Source organism: Anolis sagrei, chromosome 3, assembly GCF_037176765.1.
Source record: "Anolis sagrei isolate rAnoSag1 chromosome 3, rAnoSag1.mat, whole genome shotgun sequence".
Taxonomy (NCBI): Eukaryota; Metazoa; Chordata; class Lepidosauria; order Squamata; family Dactyloidae; genus Anolis; species Anolis sagrei.
This window is the reverse complement of record NC_090023.1, coordinates 57,598,602-57,623,183: the sequence shown is the minus strand read 5'-3', so window position 1 is coordinate 57,623,183 and position 24,582 is coordinate 57,598,602. Positions and strand designations below refer to the sequence as shown.

Genomic DNA, 24,582 nt, shown 5'->3' with positions numbered 1-24,582 from the left:
CACACATTATTTTTAAAGGAGAAAGATTAATTCAGTTTGACACCATTTTAGCTGCCATGGCTCTATATTGTAGAATCTTGGGAGTTATAGTTTTACAAGCCTTCTCTGCCAAAGACTGCTGATGCCTCACCAAACTACAAATCCCAGGATTTCCCAACACTGTGCCATGGCAGTTAAAGTGATGTCAAATTGCATTCATTTTAAATGTAGGTACACCTTTAGTCATTAGTTTAGAGTAAAATTCAAGAACAGCCTGACCATCTGGGGAATCAAATGGTTAATACTGAGGCATATGTTAAGTAAAGCCTCCACTTAGAAAAGTTAGGGGTGGGAAAAAGATGCAGCATTGATTTAACTAATCTTCTGATATTCTTCATTGGGAATTGTTGTTCTTCCTAATTTTAACTGCTTGACTTTACTCTTAATCACAACAGAAAAGATGTATTTGTTTTACAGCAGTAGTTTTTCTGTGATGTAGAATGCAATTTGTTTTCTATCATTTGAATGTTAATTATTGCCAGCCTCATGGTCCTTAAGAGGAAGTTGCGGACTGATGGAATAACTATTTAAAATGATGAAGCAGAATAATTATTAATCAGAAAATTAACATTCTTAGAAATACTTATTTGCCATAAATACACTCTGACTCCAAAGCAAGGAGAAGGCAGTTTATTTATTACTTGCAATTAAACCTGAAGTACTCTTTAGAACTCTTTTCTGGAAGCCTAGGAAGAGATGGGAAGAGACAGAACAGAAGGGAAGGGATCTTGGTGGGTGGGATAGTAACATTTGAAATTCCTGAATGTTGCAACTTCCCATCATTTTATATCTATTTCTGCTTGATTATAATCATGCTTAATTCTCGAGTTCTATAAAGTTTTAACTGAGATAGTAAATCCCAGAAGAAACAAAATGTATATTCTAGACAAAGGATCAGGAATATTTATCCTGCCACATGCTGTTACATTGCAACTCCGAGCCTCCTCCACTGGTATGCTGATAAGGGCTGATGGGAACTATTGTCAAAAACACCTTGAGGATCACATGCTTTGTACTGCCATTTTAAACTGAATTAAGTGAGTATTATCCTCCTCATACCAAGTTTTGGAAATATATTGTGAGTTTTATCGAAGTCTCGTAATGCTCCAAAATGCTCCTGCCAATGTCATCCTAATAGTAAATGTCCCATTCAAAATAGTTACTCCAACAGTTCTCCCCCATATTTTTGTAACCTAAGAAATGAGCCATTTTTGGATCCTAACATTAGCCAAATAATACTAGCCAGGTTACGATATTACCAGGACTCTGAATATTCATTCATAGGGGGTGCATAGAGGTGGTGTCTTCTTGGATTAAGAAGGAACTGGTTTAACACACCTGTGAGCATTGTGAGTTGAAGTCCTCCACATATATGCTTTGGGGATGACAAATACAATATCCTGGCTTTTTTAGTGCTGCATCATAACTGACTAAAAGAGAATCTACATCAGATTTCTGTAAGGACTATTAGTGTTTAGGGAATATAATCAATACAGTGAGTGTATTAAGCTTTTATGATGCATCAGAAATACTTGCAGAAAGAAAACTAGCCTCTGAAAGAGAAGGTGTATCGATTAATTTTCTATGGAAATATTCAGGTTTTTTTCTTTGTCAACAGTTTGATTTAATGTATGGAAAAATATTTGTACACAAGACCCTCTCAATCAGTTTAAATGGGTACTACTTGGAGACATTCAATGGTAATTCAAAAATTCAGTATCACTAGGTTGGTGAATACACCCTGAGCTTTAATCCGAGTTTTAAAAGAGGTATCCAAGGTTTTGAACTAATTTGAGGGATATATGGGGATGACTAATGACATGGATAAGTTTGGACTAAACATTACAGCAGATTCAGGACTAATGAATTTTTTTCCCATGTCAGTTGCTTCTGGTGTGAGAGAATTGACTGTCTGCAAGGACATTGCCCAGGGGACACCCGGATGTTTGATGTTTTACCATCCTTGTGAGAGGCTTCTCTCATGTCTCTGCAGAAGGAGCTCATCCACACTCTCCCCGGATTCGAACCTCCAACCTGTCGGTTTAACCCACTGTGCCACCAGGGGCTACTAATGAGAATGAAGTCACTAGTTGCCTTACTAGATGTAAAAGAAGGTCAAATTTTCAGATGGTAAAAACAGGACTGGGAAAAGTGTGGCCTCTATATGTTGTAGAACTACCAGCATTCTTCAGCATTCATTAAACTACCAAGAGCTGAGGGGAAATGTGGGTCACCAGAATCTGATGAGCCACACATCACAGATCCCTTGGGAGAAAAAAAAACCCTATAAAAGCCAAACAATGCCTTGTCCCAACTTTCCCCTTTTGAAGAGCTCTCAGTGAGAATTATCCACAATGCTATGAGGCTTTCTTCCCACTGCTTATTTTTAATAAGTCCTCTGCTCTCGTGCTGTGAGACAGCACCACTTGTCTTAGAATACACATTTCACTTCTGAGAGCATTTCATGGAAATTCTTGTTAATTTGCTATTTTTGGGCACTATATCCCTTTTAGATGTTTCTGGAGTTTTGTCATTAGGAGAGGAAGAAATGGCACCATAGGTAGCTTACTTGTATGTCAAAACTCTGTGCAACAGTTTCTAATTGCTTGGCTTAATTGAGTGTTGAGTATGCACATTGGGAAACAATTTATTAAGCTCACTAAGATTGCAGCATAATTCTCAGATAAATGGCCCTTTTGCCAGTTAACTTTCTCATATAACATTTCGAGTATCATCAGCCAAAGTTCATAATGAATACTAGAAGCAGATAAACAGAAGTAGGTGAAAAGGTATCAGAGCATGCATAAAAGCATTTACATTCCCTTGTCCATTAACCTCTCCTTTTCTAAGAAGATTGTCTTACCTTTATCCTGTTACAAATTATATGCCTAAAGCAGGAATGTGACTTTTTACAGACTGTGCACCACCTTGCAAATCTATCTTTGTACAGAATTACCTGGGGGGGGGGGGGCACACATTGACTGCAACCACTGAATCAAAATACTGGATAAAGCCAGTATTGGAAAGAAAGGGCCAGTTAATTTTTTAAATTCCCATTATTTCAAATAGAAGCACAATTAACACACTGGCAGACCATACAAAAAGAATCCTCCAAGATGAACTGAACCACCTAAACTGGGCTTTACAGGCCAATAGATACTCCACCACAGACATCAGAAAAGCTGCAAGACCAAGAACAAGCCATAAGAGTAAAGACAAAGATCCACCCAGAGGAAAAGTGTTCTTACCATACATCAAGGGGACCACTGACTGCATAGGGAAGCTGATGAAGAAACACAGCCTACAAATTATCTACAGACCCATTAAGAAACTCCAAGAAATGCTATGTTCAGCAAAGGACAAGAGGGATCCTCTCACCTCTGCAGAAGTCTACTGTATACCATGCAGCTGTGGACAAGTCAATATAGGGACCATCAAACGCAGCATTGCCCAAACATGAATCAAGGAACATGAAAGGCACTGCAGACTACTTCAACCAGAGAAGTCAGCCATTTCAGAGCACTTGATGAACCTGGACGCAGCATATTATTTGAGAACACAGAAATGCTGGACCGCTCTAACAACCACCATGTCAGACTACACAGAGAATCCACTGAAATCCACAAGCATGTGGACAATTTCAACAGAAAGGAAGAAATCCTGAAAATGAACAAAATCTGGCTACTAGTATTAAAAATCTTTAAAGCCATAAAAGTAAATAAAGAACACCACTCAAAAATAAGGGAATTCCAGACAAGAAACAGGGGAATTCCAGACAAGCTAATTACCTCTTAACAAAGGATTCTCCTAGGCAGTAAGAAGCCAGACCTTGAAACTACTAGGCCATTAAATGCTAATCAAGGTGACCAATTGAAACATTCACCCTACCTCAAACAGGCAAGAGTTCTTTCTCCCACCCTGGACATTCCACAGATATATAAACCCCATTTCCCAAGACCTCACAACCTCTGAGGAAGCCTGCCTTAGATGCAGGAGAAAGTCAGAAGAGAATGCTTCGGGAACATGGCCATACAGCCTGGAAAACGCACAACTCTCTCTCTAGGTTCTTGTGGGGTTTTTTGGGCTATAGAGCCATGTTCTAGAGGCATTTCTCCTGACGTTTCGCCTGCATATATGGCAAGCATCCTCAGAGGTAGTGAGGTCTGTTGGAATTAGGACAATGGGTTTATATATCTGTGGAATGGCTGGGGTGGGGCAAAGAGCTTTTCCCTGCTGGAGCTAGGTGTGAATGTTTCAACTGACCACCTTCATTAGCATTTGAAGGCCTGGCTGAGCCTCTCTCTCTCACACACACACACACACATACACACACACATATCTTGTCTCTAGGATGGGTGAAGGTATGAATTGGGTACAAGTTGCAGCTAAATATTAATGTAAAGTAAACTGTTACTACTTAAAACTAGATTTACATTTTTTTAGTGCCTTCAAGTTGACTTTGACTTATGGCAACCCTGTCCTACGTTTTTTGTTTTTTTTTTTAGCATGCATTTTCACAGGAGATTTGCCACCACCTTCCTCTGATTCACATAAGGTCACCCACTGGATTTCAATGGCTCAGCAAGAATTCAAACCTAGGTATCTGCCAGTTTGAATCCATCTTTCCAACCACTACAACAAGCTGCCTCCAAGACTAGTATGACAACATTTAAGCCCTTTCTTCAAGATGTTATCCAGGGAAGCATATATATTTTATCTTCACAATAGATTAGTCAGGTACTTTAAGAAGATGTTGTATTCCTGCTGTGATCTTTCATTTCAGCTAACAGATGCAGTGGGACCTCCTCCTCTTTTCACCATAAATAAGAGTAGCAGATACACCTGCATCATGTTTTATTCTTAGGTAATTTATTACTATAAAAATATATGCCATTACTTGAGGGCTTCCAGAGAGGGATTTGAATCTGCAGTTGCCTTCACAATAGCTTTTGGATGGTAAGATTTTGAGGTCTCTTCCTCCAAGCATCTGTAATTAATTCCAGGAAATAACGACCTATAGGAACAAATGCATGGTTTGTTTAGACAGGGAGCTCTTAAACCTTTTCAGCCACAGAACCCTTTTTGAAGCAAAAGTTTCTCATGGAGTCCCAAGAAATGTTTATATATTTTATTATATTTATTATATTATATATAATGTGTACATATCAGGCATGGGCAAACATTTGGACATGTCTCAGGAGGAGGAGGAGGAGGAGGAGGAAAGAGGAGGCAGGAAGCAGCAAGGCACTGCAGAGCCCTCCAAGGGCTTCACAGAGCACAGTTTGAGAACCCCTGGATTAAATCTTTATTTCTTACTGACTTTTAATATCTCCCTTTTCCAGAGGTTTTATACCCCCAATACAAGTAAACAGATCTGTAAAGTCTACTCATTTCAAGATGGAGTTCTGTAATGGTGTGTGTGTGTTTATATGTAAGGTGAGAGACAAGGGAAGAACCCCAGAAAATAGCTTTCCAAAGAAATGTTTAGAAAAGACAAAGGTAAGAGGCTTCACTGAAAATTATACAATATTCAGTTTCACAATGCAAATACCAAATGGCTCATTCAACTCTTATGAAAAGTTCTGTCTTCCACCCAGATAAACTATTTTAAAATAAGTTAATTGACCAATATATGAAAGGGATAAATATTTCTCCTATAAAATCCCAGGACCAAAGAAGCATACACACTATGGTTCTGCAGTGTTGTCAAGAGAAATGCTAAATAATATTTAAGATGCTTAAGAACTTATTGATACTGTTCCTCTATTGAGAATATGGTTCTTGATGTCCAGTTTAAAGATTAATAGTGTACAGTGCAATCCTATACTTGAATAGGATTGCATCCATAAATGACATTTTAATAACTTTCTATTACACATTGTGCTTACTTAAATCATTTATTTATATTTGTTCCAATGCAATGAAAGTACACAGAGGGGCCACAAGATAGTTGTATATTTCATGCCCTAGTTTCAAGATATCATTTGGATTGGACTATTCTTGATCTGTTTTCACCTCTACTTCAACATATAAATTTAAACCAGTAGAGGTATAACTTTGGAAAATACTGTAATGTGAAGCACAAATCTGTCATATGGATAGGGTTTGTTAATTGCACAGTGGATGCTAATATGATTGGCCAGTTTTAATCAATTTGATCAAGGACACCCTTAGGAACAGTAAGCACAACATTTATAAAATGTGAATTTTCCAAACCTGTATGTACTGTCATTACAACTGGCATTTCTCCTATCTAACTAGAACAAACAGTACACAAATACAGGATTGTTTTTTCTCTCTCTCTCATTGACTCTTTTTGAATTCAGTTCATTCTATCTTAGAGGCTAAGTGGGATCAACCCTGGTTAGGACTTGAATAGAAGACCACTAAAGAAGACCAAAGATGTAGGATATATTTCAGAGGAAGGAATTGGCAAACCAGCTCTGAGTAATCCTTGTCTAAGAAAACCCTATGGAATTTATGGGATCACCATAAATCCACTTGGAGGTACACCCATACACACAATCCATTAAGATTCAGCAAAGGACAAGAGGGATCCTCTCACCTCTGCAGGAGTCTACTGTGTACCATGCAGCTGTGGACAAGTCTACATAGGGACCACCAAACGCAGCGCCCAAACAAGAATCCAGGAACATGGAAGGCACTGCAGACTACTCCAACCAGAGAAATCAGCCATAGCAGAGCACCTGATGAACCAACCTGGACACAGCATTTTATTTGAGAACACAAAAATGCTGGACCACTCTCACAACCACCATGTCAGACTATACAGAGAAGCCATTGAAATTCACAAACATGTGGACAATTTCAACAGAAAGGAAGAAACCATGAAAATGAACAAAATCTGGCTACCAGTATTAAAAAATTCTAAATTGCAACAGCAAAAACAACAGAGAGAAAAACAGGCAGGGACTTCTAATCACCTTTCAAGAAGAGTTTGCTCCAGGCACAGTTAGTCCATTGTATGCTAATCAAGGTGGTCAGTTGAAAGATTCACACCTAGCCCAACTTACAAAACTCACACCTAGCCCAACTCACCCTGGTCATTCCACAGATATATAAACCCCTTTTTCCCCAGTTCCAGCAGACCTCACCTCTGAGGATGCTTGCCATAGATGCAGGTGAAACGTCAGGAGAAATGCCTCTAGAACATGTCCATATAGCCCGAAAAAACCCACAAGAACTGAGAGAATCCATTAAGATGTTAATCTCATTTCATGACTTAAACATCTTTTCAAAAAACTAAATGAACGACTGCTTGTCCCTGATTTTAACACATTTCCCTCTGTGTGTGCATACGTAAAAGTGATGAAAGAAGTCTTATTTTTTTGAATTTTCCAAAATTGGTCATATGGTATTGTACAATAAATAGTGAGAGAAGTTACTGCATGCCTGCTTATTCATATTCTCCAATATGATCTTGTCTATGTTTTGAGGTCTTACAAAGAGGCCCTTCTCTCTACCCTACCATAGATACATCTGGCAGAAATAGAGGAGAGGTCTTTTTCAGTGGCTGCTCACAGACTCTGAAATTCCCTTTCTAGTGTGAATAGACTGGTACTATCCTTGTTCTCTTTATGAAGGTAAATATACCTTTTAATTGTTTTTACTAGCCTTGGAAACCTAATTTTACAAGAGGAAATGTACCTGGTTTTCTATTTCATGTTTTCCTTTTGACGGTTTATGTTTTTTCATAGGCTTTAATTTTGTGATTGTGTGCTTACATTTTTCATCTTTTATAATTTGTGGATTTTTAGCTATGGTTTTTTCTGTTGTAAACTGCCTGGAGTTCTAAACTGGGGAAAAGGCTTCAATAACAACAACGACAGCAGCAGCAGCAGAATGGATAAGCAAAGAAATCAGACAGATCTAAGATGTTCTTGTCAGAGAATTGGTGATGTGGTGGATTGAGCTGAATTCTTACACTGTTAATTTGAAGTCGCCAGAGGAATAGACAACTTTCTGTTTCTGAGACTTCAATTTAACTAAGTAGGGGAAATAGTTCTGTGTCTATTTAGTTATGGTCTTTTGCTATTCCAAATTAACATCCTCAAAAACATTCAGCTGAGGCAAACAGTGAGCTCCCTTGATGAAAGAAGTTCTTACTGCTTAAGAGTAAGACAGCAAAACTCAATAGACTTCCAATTGAAAAGGAAAGGTGTGAGGATGACCTGAGCACACAGCCCTTAGTGGTCTGACCTGCATATTTGAGAGACCACCTTTGTCCCCTGTGCAATCAGTGGAGCCACTCAAGCAAAAACAACTCACTTCAGCAGAGAATGAATTTTTGGCAGTGTGTTCTCCATGAATGGCCCTGAACCTTTGGGTTTTACTGTCCCTTCTTTGTGTCTGAGACTGGTGAAATGTGAATAGCACTATGGCAGACTTTAAAATGCATCCTTTCCTCCAGGTTTTGGACTCTTGATGCTGGAATCCAAATGTTATAGGTTTTTTTTCTGCCTCTTGTTTATGTATTTATTTCACACCTCTTGCAAAAGTACTTTGTCCTATTTAGATTTCCGTGATACACACACACACACAGACTGGAAGATATTTGAGGGGAAAATAAAAATAGTTCACACAAATTTTAAAAGAAACGAAAAAGCAGCTGAATCAGGATTGGAGGCTGTAATGGAGGGGTGATGCATGTGAACTGACATTAATGTTTTGTAAATGTTTGGGGGGATAAGTTGAAAAAAACCACCAAGCTAGAAGTAGGTGAGCAAGAATGGAAAATGAAGATAGTTCTTTGACAAAATTATTCTGAATATGGTCAGTGCTGGCATTCAGAAACATGAGATGAACTTCAAACTAGGCATGGTTAGATTCAGTCAGAATCTTCGTAATTTAAAATAAATGTGGAAAGATTTGCTTTTTGAACCTATTTCAAAGTTTTTAAGGAAACCGGAAGTCCCTTTGCCGTTCTGAAGCTTTTTCCACCATTTCTGTTACGAAGCAGTAAGTGAGTCGGAAATGATTCAGCGTTTCCCTGCTTTTGGTCCCTGGCCTCGGCACAAGCCTGGAAAGCCATTTCAAAGCAGACTGGATGCATTTCCTCCCTCTCCTATCCCCTGGCTTCTGTCTGGATCCTGGGAAGCATTTTAAAACAGACTGGATGAATTTCCTTCCTTTCCTCTCCCCTCATCTCTGTCTGGAACCTGGGAAGAGTTTTAAAGCAGAGTGGATGAATTTTCTCCCTTTCCTCCCCTCGCTTCTGTCTGGATCCTGGGAAGCATTTTAAAATATACCGGATGAATTTAGTCTCTCTCCTCTCCCCCTGCCTTTGGATCTTGGGAAGCTTTTTAAAACAGACTGGATGAATTTACTCCCTCTCCTCTCCCCTCAACTCTGTCTGGAGCCTGGGAAGGTTGTAAAACAGAGTGGATGAATTTCCTCCATTTGCCCCCCCCCCCCACACACACACACACACACTTCTGGAGTAAAACAACTACTTTCAAAGTAAAGACCCAATGAAACAGAAATAACACTTCCAAACCATTAAGGAAAGGATTCAGAAGTCTCTGAAGTTTCAAAAAGTTTTGAACATTTTTTTCTGTGAAAATCAGAATTGACTTTAGAATCAAACCACCAGCAACCCCGTACATCCAAAACAAGTTTTGAACCATTGTTTGTTTGTTTGATCAAACAAGCCTACTTCAAACCATACCATAAAAATAAAGGTGAGTATTTTTTGATTCTGCAACAATATCTTTTTAGAGGTAATATTATGGTGCTGCTTGGACTCTGCTGTTAATGATGACAACAACAAAAACTATGTCTGTAACTAATGTTGATTCTTTTAAAAGGAAAACTATTGGAAGCAATTGTCAGAATGTGGAAAGCTACTTTTAAAAGTAATTGGTTATTGTTCCAAAGCTCTAAAAACTTGTTGATTATCAATATAATTGAAAATTAACTTATGAGGGACACTTTGCAGGATGCTCATCCATTTTAAAGTACCCTCTGTTTACAGAACAATCCATTCCACTAGATGTTTTTTTAAAAAAGAGGAAAAGAGAGCCTTGTACTTGCTTATCTATTGTTAGTACTAGAAAAGTGACTGAGGCTGGTTCCAGATAGGGAAGAAGTCTGTGTTGACCCAGTTTTAAAAAACCTGGGCCAGGATGGCCTTCTGTCCCCACACCGGCCCAAAAGCCTGCGCTTTTGGTGTGAGATGTCTAGATGCACTCCCAGATCCTTCTGGGAGAACATCCAGACACCCTATTCCCCTCCCCAAAACCCCTTTAAAAATAAAATAACTTACCCAGTTAGCATAACCCTGGTGCCAGAGTCCTCCTGGTAAGTAGAAATGATGCACCAGGAGAAGGGAGATGAGGACGAAAATCACTCCTCACCCCCTTCTCCTGACAGATCATTTCTAAGCACCAGGAGAGCTTCGGCAGCAGTTTAATGGTGGCCAGATAAGCTATTTTCATTTTAAAGGGGTTTTCAAGGGGTTTTGGGGAGGGAGTTACAGCCCTCTGGGTTTTTCGAGCTGATTCAGTCTGGAAAACCCAAGAGGGCTGTGTGGACTGCCCATACAGGGCAGTCCACACAGGAAGACCGGGTCTAATCCAGTATCTAATTAATTCAGGACAAAGCACAATTTTCCTGATATGTCCCAAGTTAATTCACTCTCACTGGAGGCATCGTTTGGATGCATCTGGTGAAAGTGCACAAGCTCACATATTTTGGGCCCTGACTGGATGGGTCCTGATTAGATGCATGTGGTTACAGTTTTCCTCACTACAATTAATAGTAACATATTTTTATTGGCTCAAAATTCTCAATCGGTGTTTCCTGCTTCATCCAATCTTGTTTTATTGGGCAATGGCTGCTGCAAGTGATGGAGACCTCATGATGACTAAGGCACAGGTTACTGACAGTCCTCCTTCTAGTTTCCTTTGGTGTGACAATAGAAGCAGTTGTAGGTGGTGGCCAGGAGGGCCTTTACACAATTAAAACTTGTGCACTAATTGTACCCATTCCTTGAGAAGCCACAGTAGTACATGCCTTAGTTACATCCCATCTGGATTACTGTAATGCACTCTATGCTGGGCTGCCAGCACACTGACATTTGTCTGCCTGTATTCCTAAGAGATCTGCAGGATTTTTTGGAGGCAACGCTGCTGATGGAATCGTTCCAGGAGTTGCATGTGACGTCTGTAGATGGTCCATGTTTTGCAGGCATATAGCAGGGTTGGTAGGACAATAGCTTTATAAATAGGATTACTGTAAGTTTTTTGGGGCTGTATGGCCATGGGATTGGCCATGAAATCCTTCGAAAACACAACCCAAAAACTCACAGCAACCCAGCAATTCTGGCCATGAAAGCTTTTGACAATAATAATTATTATTATTTGCATCAAAAAGCAGTGACAAAGGGGGAATTGAAGGTGCTATTATGATGATCCTCTCCTCAAATAATAGGTGAACAGATCTCCATGCTTTCAATGGCTGCAGTCTTGTACATTTGGTCTGAAGACTTTTATGATTGTGCCACAGTTGTTATTTATTTATTTATTGTGTCATCCACTAACAGAACAAAACAAACAAACAGATAAAAAAACCCACAAATTTTGCAAACTTAGTAGCTGATTAAATGTCCTTTGACCAGTATCTGACCACTTGGAGTGCCTCTGGTGTTGCCGCAAGAAGGCCCTCCATCGTGCATGTGGCAGGGCTCAGATTGCATTGCAGCAGGTGATCTGTGGTTTGCTCTTCTCCACACTCGCATGTTGTGGATTCAACTTTGTAGCCCTATTTCTTAAGATTGGCTCTGCATCTCGTGGTGCCAGAGCGCAGTCTGTTCAGCGCCTTCCAAGTCGCCCAGTCTTCTGTGTGCCCAGGGGGGAGTCTCTCATCTGGTATCATCTATTGATCCACTCACATTTGCATGTTTTCGAATTTCGAGTTGGCAGAAGCTGGGCCTAACAGCAGGAGTTTACCCTGCTTCCTGGATTCGAGTCAGCAAGTTCGGCAGCTCAGTGGCTTAACCCACTGCGTCACCAGGGGACCCCGTATGTGTGTAGATAGATAGATAGATAGATAGATAGATAGATAGATAGATAGAGATAGCATAGACAATATAAAATTGTCTATGTAAAGCTGTGTCCCCATTTGTACTTTTTTGAGGGCTGTATAAATAACTAACTACACTCATTTCTTTATTCCAACAGAAATGAAGATCCATCTTGATTTGTTAACAAAATTCAATTGAACTGTTCTTTGAGTAGGGCAGTTTGTGTGAACCATTCTTTTAGTTCGTGTAACAAGAGGCAAGAAACACTGTGCACAGCCTGGCAGAAATGGTCGTATTTTAAAAGAGAAAGGAAAGGTGGGCACTTAATATTCATGCCATACTTCCTTAGGGATTGTGGTACAGTGGCGGTGATGGAAGCTTAGCATTTGATCCCCTTTAAAATATATAAAGCAAAGCACTGGAAAATGCTCTCTGGGGACAATCCTGCCATGCCATTGCCACAGAGTAAGTGAACTAATAAATCAATTTCTAACTTGGAGGATGTGATCAAAATTGCTGGAAAGTTGGAATTCCAATTTGTTAAGGGAAAGATGAATTGCTTGATGGCTCAAGTATTTAAGTTCTTACTCTCTTAGGTCAGAAGGATTAAAATATGCAGTTCATCAGATCTCTTTTGTTATGGATATCACAAAAGCCAGAAAGCCTGAGGAGGATGCAGAAATTAAATATACAGCATATAACAAAGCAACATGAGACATTGAAATAAATTAAGCATAGAATGCAAGCAAATGATTAAAGTATCTGTTACAAGAATTGTGTACATATGTTTTCTTTGACTAGGCAACCGTGTTATTTTATTTGCACATTTTTCAGACATGAGATCAGTTGTAGGTCAGATGCTTTCTCCAAAAAGCTCCCAGGTTTGTCCTGCGGAATTACCAGTTAATGAGAAAGAATCCAAAATATGTGGTCCCAGTCAGCGTTCACCAATCCTTTCCCAGTTTCAGTCATAAGAATATTTTTTTTAAAAAAGCCAATTTAAATCAGGCCACAATATTATGTAGACCAGCATTTTTGTATCCATATTGGTTGTCTTGTGATGTATGGGAACCCTACAAGCATGACCTGTGTGCAGTAGTACCCTCTTGCTCCATCCCAATAGCATCAGTTAGTTTATTGCCTCAGATGCTGGAAGTGACATAAAAAATATGATCAGTAGCTGTTGATTGCCTTCTTGCAATGTTGTTTTTGCTGTTACAGACCTTCAGATCCAACTTATGGGGGAAATATTTTTCCAAAGGAGATCTGCCATTGCCTTCCTATGAGATTATTATTTTCCCAAAGTTGCTCAGTGGGTTTCCATGGCTGAGTAATGATTTGATCCACAGTCCCTTGGAGTCCTGCTCTGGCTTGCTTGTTATGTATTATGTTGTCCAATCCCCTTTTCAAGCTTTCATTAAACCTTGTGACAATGAATTCTGTTTGTCATGTGCTGTATGAGAAGTCTCCATCCAGATGAATTCCAGTTATCAATGACTTTTATCCATGTTAATGGCCAATGATGAGAGTTGGAGGCAGTCCAGGTTGGATTAAACTGATGTAGAGAATACTGGAATAGAATGGTAGGTAGTATGTTTCTGACAGCTTTATGGTTTAATGATGTAAATGATGCGAGTTTTCTTATAAAAATAAATATCATAATAATATATTGCTATGTTTAAGATTTATACTTAACCATCCATGTACAGGTCAGATCAAAAGTAACACAGTGCTTTAGTTCAGCCAGCTGAGGATGATGATGAGAGGTTTGGGGGTGTAGGGCCTGTAGGGCCTGATGCTTCTGGAGGTGCTCAGACAGATGCAATGTTGGAACAGGATGGTGATTCCCTGGTTGGGAAAATGGAGGGGGGTTTGATTGATTCTCAGTGTGAAACCAAAACTGTTTAAGAAGCTGACAGGCAGAGAAGAGAGAAAGGGAGTTGGACAGAGAATCAAGGCTGCTCTTGCGGGGGAAGAATTCCAGGTGCAAGCCAAGCCATGGGAAAGGGAGGCTGAGAGAGCCTCCTCAAGGCCAACAGAATGATTTCATGCATTGCTCTCCTTAATTAGGAAAATAATAGGTCTCAGAGCAAGCAACGTAGCAAATAGAGCAAGAAACTCCTGCTTTGTTCCTGGTCCTATCTTAGCTTCTAGCCAAATTTCCAGTCAAATTTTGCTATCAATCTTGGAGATTTTACCACGGACTCAAGCTCATGTTTTGTTCTTTGTTTCTTGGACTACTCAAGCTCATGTTTTATTCCTTGTCTCTTGGATTAATCAAGCTCTTGCTCCATGCACTTTGGATTAATGTTCATGCTTTAACCTTTGGATTGGAGATTTATCTCTGGATTTTGGGACTCCTATCTTTACATATTTGGATTTTTTACTCTTTTACTGTGTGTGCTTTATCAATAAACTGCTTATTACTACACTTGGCTTCCCGGTGAGTACTTGAGCAAGGTGAACTTTAACTGAGGTGCAACACACAGGGGTTTCAATATGTAATGATGCCTGTTTTTTCTAATTAACAATATCATAGCATCATACACTACAGTATATATAGGAAATTGCATTACTTTACATTACAGTACATGTAAAATCTTTTCAAAAGAGATTTTTAAAAAGTTATGAAACTGTGACTTTTGGCTCACCATGTATATCAGCCTTACAATATTTTATGATTTTTTTTTAAAAAAATGCAAGTTTTATATAGTCCTGGAATAGGTAAGAAAGCAGAGGGTGAGAGACAAAAGGATAAAAAGGGATATATGTGAGCAAATGCAGTCACACACATTTATGTTGGAGAATATTGGTAAAAGGATATATGAAAGTCTTAAAATAAGCAGATGCACAGGGATGACAGCCTAGTAAATTTTGTGGGTGATCATAATAGACCTAGCATCGGTTCAAAGCCCCCAAGTTGGAAATCTCAAAAGAATATGAATTTCAAGACACTCCTTTTCCTTAAAGAAAGTTTATATGAAGCTTCTTAAGGCTTATTTTGCAAACATGCTACCTCTTTTGTATGCACCTGCTTGCATAAAGAAAACAAACAGTTGTAGTCTGTAGGCAAACAAACATTAAAAGCAGCTTTACAAAGTCATTGTATTATCCTGTGTAGAAGCAAACACAAACAAATTGCTGTTTCCAGATACTAGAAGCTTATTTGTCCTACCATAAAAGGCTCAATATAGCCTAACATTTTTTCCAGGTGTTTCAAAGCCATTCTCTACAACCTTATGCATTATGTAAATCCTATGGCATCCAGTGGAAAGTATTCCTAAAGAAATTAGTACAGGATTACAGCCAAAATCTGGACAGGGCTCAGCTGCAGGTAGCATTCTGAGGTGAAATCGAATACTGTAATAGTTCAGAAAACAGGATCAAGGAGGAATACAACAGGAAAGCTTCATATAATCTTTTCTATACAGGACAATCCAATTATCATCTTTCTTGTGTTCCCACCTCTGGATCCTATAAAAGTCACTATGGGCCAGACGTTCTTGAACACAGCAAGGAGAAGTTAATAAAAGATGAAGACATTATGTAAGCTTCCATGAATATGGGGGAAGCTGTTCAGAGTAGGAAAGAAGGGATAAATAGTAAGAAGGAGACTTTGGATGCTCAGTAGTTGCCTGAATGTGTCATCTTGTGCTGGAAGTTCCCTGGAACCCACAATAGCTAGTATGGGCAAAGAATGAAATACCTTTAAATATCCAGTCAGGTATGGACATCTGACAATCCTATTTATGGAAAGAATACACCATAGAAGGAGTGCCTTTTGCACAGATGCATGGCATATCTTCTCTAGAGAGAAAAGGCTGTCTGTTAGATGAAATTTTCTCAGTCTTCCTCAGTAACAAAACTGACAGCTGGGCAAAGTGTACACTCATAGGCACAGCATGTTCTCAGCAGCTTGGAGTACAACATGCTAAATATGTTTCCCCCCTGTGGTGATATCTTCCCCAAGTCTCCCCATGACTGGTTATCTGAGGAACAGTTGAGAATCACCAAAAATACTGAATTCCTATGACATACACACAAAACCTTGCTCAGTAGTCATTTTTGTTGTTAAATGCTCTTTTTGCAATAAACATGTCAGCAAAGCCAACAAGCAAACAGGAAAGGAAATTGCTGCCATCAGTAGAGAACGAAACCATCGGATCAGTTTGTTTGTTTCCCCCGCATATCAAATGGGAATAACAGCACCATCATTATCCAGTATGGAAAATGGCAAAGGTGATAGTGGGCAAATATAAGTCTTCATGCAGTCTTTAACCCCATGACACATACTTCTGGACTGTACAGAGTGCAAACTCTATATAGCTATACTAGAATAGGCCTCATTTGCGCAGACTTCTGTAGTGCATGTACACGTATTGGGAAGGTTATACACAAAGTAGGGCAGAGTGCATTGCATGGCTTTGCCACATACTTGATTGTAGAGGGAAGATTTCGCCACCTGCTTTTGTACTTTTAGAAGGCATCTTCATAGCCATAATCACAACAGAATTTAGTCTGATGCAGCTAGGCTTGCTACAGTTTGAGCATCTGTTCTGTAATCCAGCAGTCTCAAATCCAAAATTCTCAAAAATCTGACATTGTCCACATAAGTGCCTGAGACAGTGATATGTTTCTTTTCTGATGGTTCAATGTACACAAATATTTTGTTTCATGAACAAAATTATTACAAATATTGTGTATAAAATTACTTGCAGACTATGTGTATATGAAACATAAATGTATCTATGTATCATCTCTAAGATAACATTATGTATGTACATACAGTATATGCAAATATATTTCAAAGTAAAAAGCAAAAGCAAAAACCAAAACACTTCAGGCCCCAGGCTTTCTGATAGGGATTCTCAACTTGTATTCTCATGGTGAGTCAAATAACAGATCATAGAACCATAGAATCTTAAGAGTTGGAAGAGACCTCGTGATCCATCCAGTCCAATCCCTTGCCAAGAAGCAGGAAAATTGCATTCAAAACACTCCTGACAGATGGCCCTCCAGACTCTGTTTAAAAGCCTCCAAAGAAGGAGCCTCCATCACATTCTGGAACAGAGAGTTCCACTTCTGAACAGCTCTCACCATTAGGAAGTTCTTCCTCATGTTCAGGTGGAACCTCCTTTCCTGTGATTTGAAGCCATTATTCCGCGTTGTAGTCTCCAGGGCAGCAGAAAACAAGCTGGATCTCTGTTTGATCGTTTCCTGTTTGTGACAAGATATTAATCAGTTTCATCTTACCTGAAAAAAGAGAATTTTATGACAATCTTTTTAAGAAAATGTAGAAAATAGTTGGAAGATGGCTTGAAAATTAATGGCCTTTCCCTTACCTGCATGCTGGGAAGGGGGAGGAGTTTGTCCCCTCCATTGAAAAGAAGAAAGTAGTTCCGGCCGGAACTACCTACTTGGGGGCGGAGCCAGCTTTTGGGCTGGCCCGCCCCCAAAATCTCACTTTGGAGCCAGCTGGCAACCCACCACGCCCGCCCTATATATAAAAGTATAATTCGGTTGCCATTAGGGGGCCGGGTAGGAATTTTTTCCCCTCCTATGTTCTAGGAGGGTTTTTTCGCCTACCCTATACTGTTAGAGGCTAATTGGGATGGTGCGGTTTTAAATAGGTTGCCACAGAAAATAAGTTAATAAGTTAAATAGTTAATATTGTTCCCTGTTATCCCCCTTCAAGATGGATAGGCCATTAAAGAATACACTCACCTGAAGTTCTCCGTGGTCAGGTGAGGGGAACAAAATTGCCCAAAATTGGTTGGGGGGAAAATGAGAGTCTGGGGCTTGGTTATCTTTATGAAGTTACAAAATATATTACTCTAAGAGGTTACCCGTATTAAGGTTAAACGGGATACGTTGTTCGCCCCACATAGCTAGAGACTAGGCTGAAAAAGCCAATAAGTTGTGATTACTTAAAAACAGTTATATGCAAATAGGTAACGATTAATAAAGTTGCCCTTATTTAAACCCAGCTATCTTGTGTGGTCTGATTATTTCAGTGGTTGGGAGACAAACTGATACTGCCCTTTCTATTTACTTCCAAGTTACTCATAAACGTGGAAATCTATTAAGACTCTTGCATTTTCGTAAGACTATCAATTTATTATATATATGCTTCCTGGTGCATCTAATGAAGTGTAGTCTAGTCCCCACAATAGATGCCATAACAAATTTGTTATAAAGTCATTTAAAATGAACAAGAAAAAAGAGAAAACATCTGTTTAAGAGTCAGCATAACTGGTGCCAGTGTAACGTGGTAAGATTCTCATGGGAACTGACCTAAGGAGGGGAGCAGTGCCTGTTTGTTATTCTAGGCTTGCCTCAGATTGTTGCAACCACCTGGAAGAATGATTGTGTAAGGAGGTCTCCTAATGCAAGTTGACTATCCCTTAACCAAAATGCTTAGAAATAATAATGTTTTGGATTTTATAGTAACTGCATTTGCATATATGTACATAATGAAATATCCTAGAGATGGCACCCAAGTCTAAACACATTTCATATACAATTTATATGCATAGCCTGATGGTAATCTGATACACAATATTTTAATAACTTTGCACAAGAATCGATATTCTGAGAAAGCAAAGGTGTCACTATTTCAGATTTTCTAATTCTGCATAAGGGATGTTCAACCTGTAAAACCTAGAAAATGTACAACTATTTGTACAATTAGTGTGAAGTTCTGGTGGCCATGGTAGGAGTAGCAATAATCTTAATCACCACCATCGTGACTGGAATCCTTTTGAGTAGTTACAAATCTGCAATAAAGAGTTATGCTTCATATTCAAGATCCCCCCCCCCCCATATGATATTCTCATTGAGGAGGTATATAGGAACAATGAAAGACCCTCCACCCTCATTTATCAGTCAGCAGCCACTGCAATTGATGGGGAGCTGTTCCCGTGTTGTTCAGGAAGCTACTGACTGATGCCTCCCCACTCCCATAATCTCCTTTGCAAGATATTGTGATAGTAATAAATAAATAAATAAATAAATAAATAAACCCTGTTTCTCCCTGTCTCAATGTTATGGGAATATTAGAGGCATTTCCCAAATGACAGGAAAATAGACCATTGTCAATTTCAATACCTCCTGACTCATAAGTGGGGAATGTGGTGGTTCTGCAATGATTAATTAAATAACTATTCTAGTTATGTAGCTAAGTAGAGTGTGGTGAAGCTTACCTAGTAAGCCGGAAATGGAACCTGGATAACAGTAAGGCAGGCCTCCATTTTAGGAGGGAATGCCAGGGAGGCAGCCATCTTGAGTGAGGATGGTTGGAAGAGGGGAGGAGTTTAGAGACTCCTAGGATTGGCCAGAACAGTTGGGAAGAGCCACGTCTGAGGAGGGAAAGAAGGTAGCTTCAGTAAGAGTTGAGAGCTGGTGTGTGAAGGTGTAGAGTTTGAAACTGGGTTTTCAGGGAGAGAGCTAGGAGAGTGTCTGTGTTAGACAGTGCTGTGAGCTGACAGGAAAAAGGTCAGGCAGCAGTCTGATCTCTTGTGAGAGTTAGCACAAGAGATTGGCTCTCCAGGCTGGGTTAGTTAACAGGAAGAACTATAGGGTAGAGTTAGTTAATAACCCAGGGGCTACCTAGATAGGCTAGTCAAACTCATCACTATTCTCTAAAAGAGAGCGAGGGTTTTGTTACCAACACTTAGTTCTGTTTGGTTAGCTCTGTCTGAAACAAAGTGAAGAGAACTGTTCAAGCAACCAATCAAGCTGAAGTACTTTTGTAACAAGTCACACTTTGTACCTCTCAGGAGTGGTTAGTTGTCTGTTTTAAAAATAAAACTTATTCTATTTAACTTTCAACAAAGTCTCTACTGTACATCATTCCATCGTCAAGCCTTTGTGATAGTTCCAGCATTTTTAACACCCTGTTACTACAGAAAAGCCTCTCAACAAACAGTTGTTTGGGAGCCAGGGATAAAAGCAGTGTTGGCAGGAGTGAGAAAAGTTCACCTCAAATGTTTTTTTTTTAAAAAATCCTAAAACACATTAGGTTGGTGGCAGCTTTAATTCAAAAGAAAATTTAAAGACAAGCAGTGTTTACTTCATCATAACACATATCCATCATTGTCTCTCTATCATATTGGAGGCACAGGGGTAGGATTTTTTTTTAGGTAAGGAAAACCTCTGGGAAGATCCATCCTGCCGGGGCATAATATTAATAAGCTGCCAGCCTTTTGTTATATAGAGCTATGTAGAGCAGCTTTTTTCAACATGGGGTGGAGACCCCTGGGGGGGGGGGAGTTCAGAGGGGTCACCAAAGACCATCAGAAAACGTATATTTCTGATGGTCTTAGGAACCCCTTTGGCAGAGAAGGCTGAAAATCTCTCCACTTGTCCTTCTCTTTCTTTTTGGAACAGACAGCGAATCCTCCCACCTCCGCTGTGATTGGCCGGTTTCTCAGCCAAGGGTAGGGCTGTTTCTGAGACTCCAAGTGGGGAGGAGAAAGCAGGCATGCTTGGCAAATTCCAGTGTGGTGCACATGTGTGGGCGAGGGAGAGCGTACCAGGCTGGAGGGAGGCTCATGCCAGTGAGTTCCTTCAAGGCATGGGGGTTCTGGGTAGGAAGTTTGGCCTAATTCTATCATTGGTAGGGTTCAGAATGTTCTTTGATTGTAGGTGAACTATAAATTCCAACAACTACAACTCCCAAATGTCAAGATCTATTTTCCCCAAACTTCACCAGTGTTCACATTTGGACATATCAAATATTCCAAGTTTGGTCCAGATCTATCATTGTTTGAGTCCACAATGGTCTCTGGATGTAGGTGAACTACAACTCCAAAATTCAAGTTCAATACCCACCAAACCCAGCCAGTATTTTATGTTGGTCTTTGGAGTTCTGGGTGCCAAGTTTGGTTCACTTCCATCATTGGTGTAGTTCACAATGCTCTTTGATTATAGCTCAATGATAAAGCTGAGCAAATAAATCCCTCCCACCCCACCAATATTCAAATTTGGGTGTATCAGGTTTTTGTGCCAAATTTGGTCCAGTGAATGAAAATACATCCTGCATGTCAAATATTTTAATATTGTTGCTCTTTTTATTTGTCTAATGTAATCTGATTTTGGTAAACACTTCCAACTGTAAATAGATATTAGGCATGCACCATTAAGTCCTCATCCTCAACATGCAAGGTGCCTCCTCAACATTGCTCTGAGAAGGAAGTCACCCCCTCCCCCCCACACACACAAACACACTATTTTAAAATTACTGGACAAATATTTTGTAGAAACACCAAAAGGAATATATTAATGTCACTGAATGTTACATGTTAGGCAGGTGGTGATGAGTTCAGCTTCCACTATTAAATTTATCTCCCCCAAAAGCAACACAAATAGTAATTTATTTTTGCAGCCTTTCCAGTCCTTAAAAATCATTATAGATTTTAATTTATACAAACAATTTCTGCTATTCTTTTATTAGCTCTTTTGCCCAAGGGAAAATCCAGTACTGCAGGTGTCATGTGTCTTTAATAATGAAGCAAATTCCTGCACTGCATTGGATATGAGGAAAAATCCCAGGTATGTGCACACAAAATGCCAAAAGTAGATCAGTAAATCTGTGTCATTCACAGGTCAGCTCCTACTGAAATAAGGAGGGGGTGGAAAGTGGAGATGCTGACCACAGTAATTTCAAGGACTAAAGGGGGAAAAGGGAATGTGTAGGAGGAGAGATTGTTCCAAATTTTCACAAATGACAAGTTCTCAGATCCAGCATATATAGAGTTGCTGCAGAGATGTCCTTTTTCTACATGTAATGCTATACACATTTAGGCATGAATGATCCACCATAGCAGGCATGAGACATCTCTGGCTCATAGACAGATGTGGCCTTGGAAGTTAGTTGCTCTTTCTTTTGGCTTCTTCTGATACCCAAATAAAGGGATATTTACATTTATGCAAATATCATCTATTGAACTGAGCTCAGTTTTGCAGGAATAAAAGCTTTGACATGAAGCTGAGCTGTATATTTCAGAAATGAAGCTTTTGCACTGGGATTTACTCTTACAGATGAGACTACTGCTGTACTTTATATGTTTGTTGGAAATATATCCAACTGAAAACCATTCTATGTGATCCTGCATACATTAACTCGGAGCATTCTGCTCCACCCCCACCAGAACCCCCTTATTTACATTACATGTTATGGATGAAGGTGCACATTTTCATTTATATTAGAATGCAGATGGGATTTTGCACATGAATCCTTAGTTCCCAACCAAAACTTTAGGGCAAATGATGCCATCTATGCTCTGAGTTACAAAAAGGTGAAAAAGTGCAAAATTAGAGTTTTGCAAATTAGTTATTATAGATTTTTGTCTCTGCCTGCAATTTTGATCACATTAGATAAGCACATTATTTTCCTTAGCAAGCAGAAGAGCAGTGAGTAAGCACCACTATTAAAAAAGAATGTCATTAACAAAACTGCAAAAATCATTGTAGATTCACATCAAGTTTACATAAACATTTAAAGCATCATTGCAATGGATTTAGCTCAAGTTTCAATGTCATAGCTCTGAGAAAAAGACAATAGCTGAGAATGCTGATTAAGTCAAGGAAGACAAGTGACACCAAGCCAAGTTGGTTTTATAGCCAAACCAAATTCTATATCCGGTATCTATTTATTAGCTTTTGCTTGCTTGCTTGTTTGCATTAGAACTTACAGTGAAGTACAACAACAATATTAGGACATAGTGAAACAATGATATACAGTTGTTGCTCCACATTTGTGGTTTTGCCTTTTGCACACTCACACATTTGATTTGAAATATTATCTCTAGGAATCTAAAGGCCTTCCAGTGTGACCCTCTGGTCAGCTTCCTCCAGTAAACTGGAGGGCTTAGAGATTTCTAAAGAGAACACGTCTCTAGGGATATTTAGGTCCTTTAATGTGATTCTATGGTCAGCTTCAGCATAAATAAACCACATTTTGTTGATACTTCATCTTGTTCATGGGAAGCTTCCCACCGGAGTGGAAATCATCTATTGGATATATGGCAAACTATTTAACTTCAGCAGACTGAAGTTAAATAAACCTTGTAACCACAACAACATCTGTTATAGAACTCCATTATGCTGATTACAACATTGTCTGTGCGCATTCAGAAGATCTACAAGCCACTCTAAACATCTTCACAGAAGCATACGAGAAGCTCGCCATGTCATTGAACATCGAGAAAACCAAAGTGCTCTTCTAGCAGTCAGCAGCCAATCCCTCCCCAATGCCAGAAATACAGTTTAATGGTGTAACATTAGACAATGTTGATCATTTCTGCTACCTTGGCAGGGACCTCTCCCCAAAAGTCAACATTGACACTGAAATACAACACTGCCTGAGCTCTGCGAGTGCAGCATTTTTCTGAATGAAGCACAGAGTGTTTGAGAACCAGGACATCTGTAGGATATTCTTGATAGCCATCGTGGATCAAATTAGCCTGTGGTCTGTCCAGCAGTCATCAGCACCTGTCATGACTCTTGTGAGGAGCACATCATGGCGGTCTCTGGCATATGTGATTATGTAGTCTAAGAGGTGCCAATGCTTTGACTGGGGGTGCTTCCATGATGTCTTGAGCTTGTTTTTCTGGCGGAAGAGCATGTTGGTGATGACAAGGTTGTGTTCTGCACATTTGGTGAGAAGCAGGATTCCATTCAAGTTGCTGTTCCCAACCCCGTCTTTTCCTATGGTCCCTGGCCACAGGTCGAAGTCTCGCCAAACTCTTGCACTAAAGTCCCCCAGGAGGATGATTTTGTCCTCCTTAGGTGTCTCCGATAGGATGGTGTCCAGTTGACAGTAAAAATTTTCCTTGATGTCTTCATCAGCATCTAGTGTTGGTGCACAGGCACTTATGATGGTTGCCTGTTGGTTTTTGGCAAGATCAATTCGGAGGGTTGAGAGTCGTTCATTGATGCCAGTGGGTGCTTTGGTCAGATGTTTCACCAGATCATTTCTGATAGCAAAGCCAACTCCGTGCATTTTTTGGTCTTCTTCAGGCAGTCCCTTCCAGAAGAAGGTGTAGCCTCCTTTTTCTTCCTTCAGCTGTCCCTCTCCTGCTCTCTGGGTCTCCTGAAGTGCTGCTATGTCGATGTTAAAGCTCCCTTGCAATGATGGCAGTTCTGCGTTCAGGGCGTTCACTGTCAGTGTTGTCCATCAGTGTCCGTATATTCCATGTACCGAAGTTCATTTTTCTTTTTTGGCCTGGAAACCGATGCCCTCACTGTGGAAGAACATGTAGATCAAGAAAAGGGCTCCACAGTCACCTACGTACCCACTGCCAGTACACTGACCTTGGAGGACAATCTTACTCACACAATGAGGGATCGCTTAAGTAAGTAAGTAACAACAGGTCTTCCTGGAAGACCTAGAAATTCCTAGGGAGAGGTTGTCTCCAGTTAAAGAATTAACAATGTCTTTATTTACTGTTTTTAACCTTCATGGGTGACTTTTGTTATAGCAAATATGGAGGGCTGAC

The 24,582-nt window shown here is 39.7% G+C and overlaps 1 protein-coding gene across 2 annotated transcripts in view; it reads right to left on the bottom strand.

The window, feature by feature from the left end:
* Positions 1–24,582, bottom strand: part of GBE1 (1,4-alpha-glucan branching enzyme 1) — a 292,266-nt gene that overhangs the window by 18,344 nt on the left and 249,340 nt on the right. For both annotated transcript variants that reach the window (XM_067466679.1, XM_067466683.1), the window contains one exon: positions 17,180–17,299. In XM_067466679.1, coding sequence (XP_067322780.1) covers positions 17,180–17,299 — 120 coding nt within the window. The remainder of the gene's footprint in view (positions 1–17,179; positions 17,300–24,582) is intronic.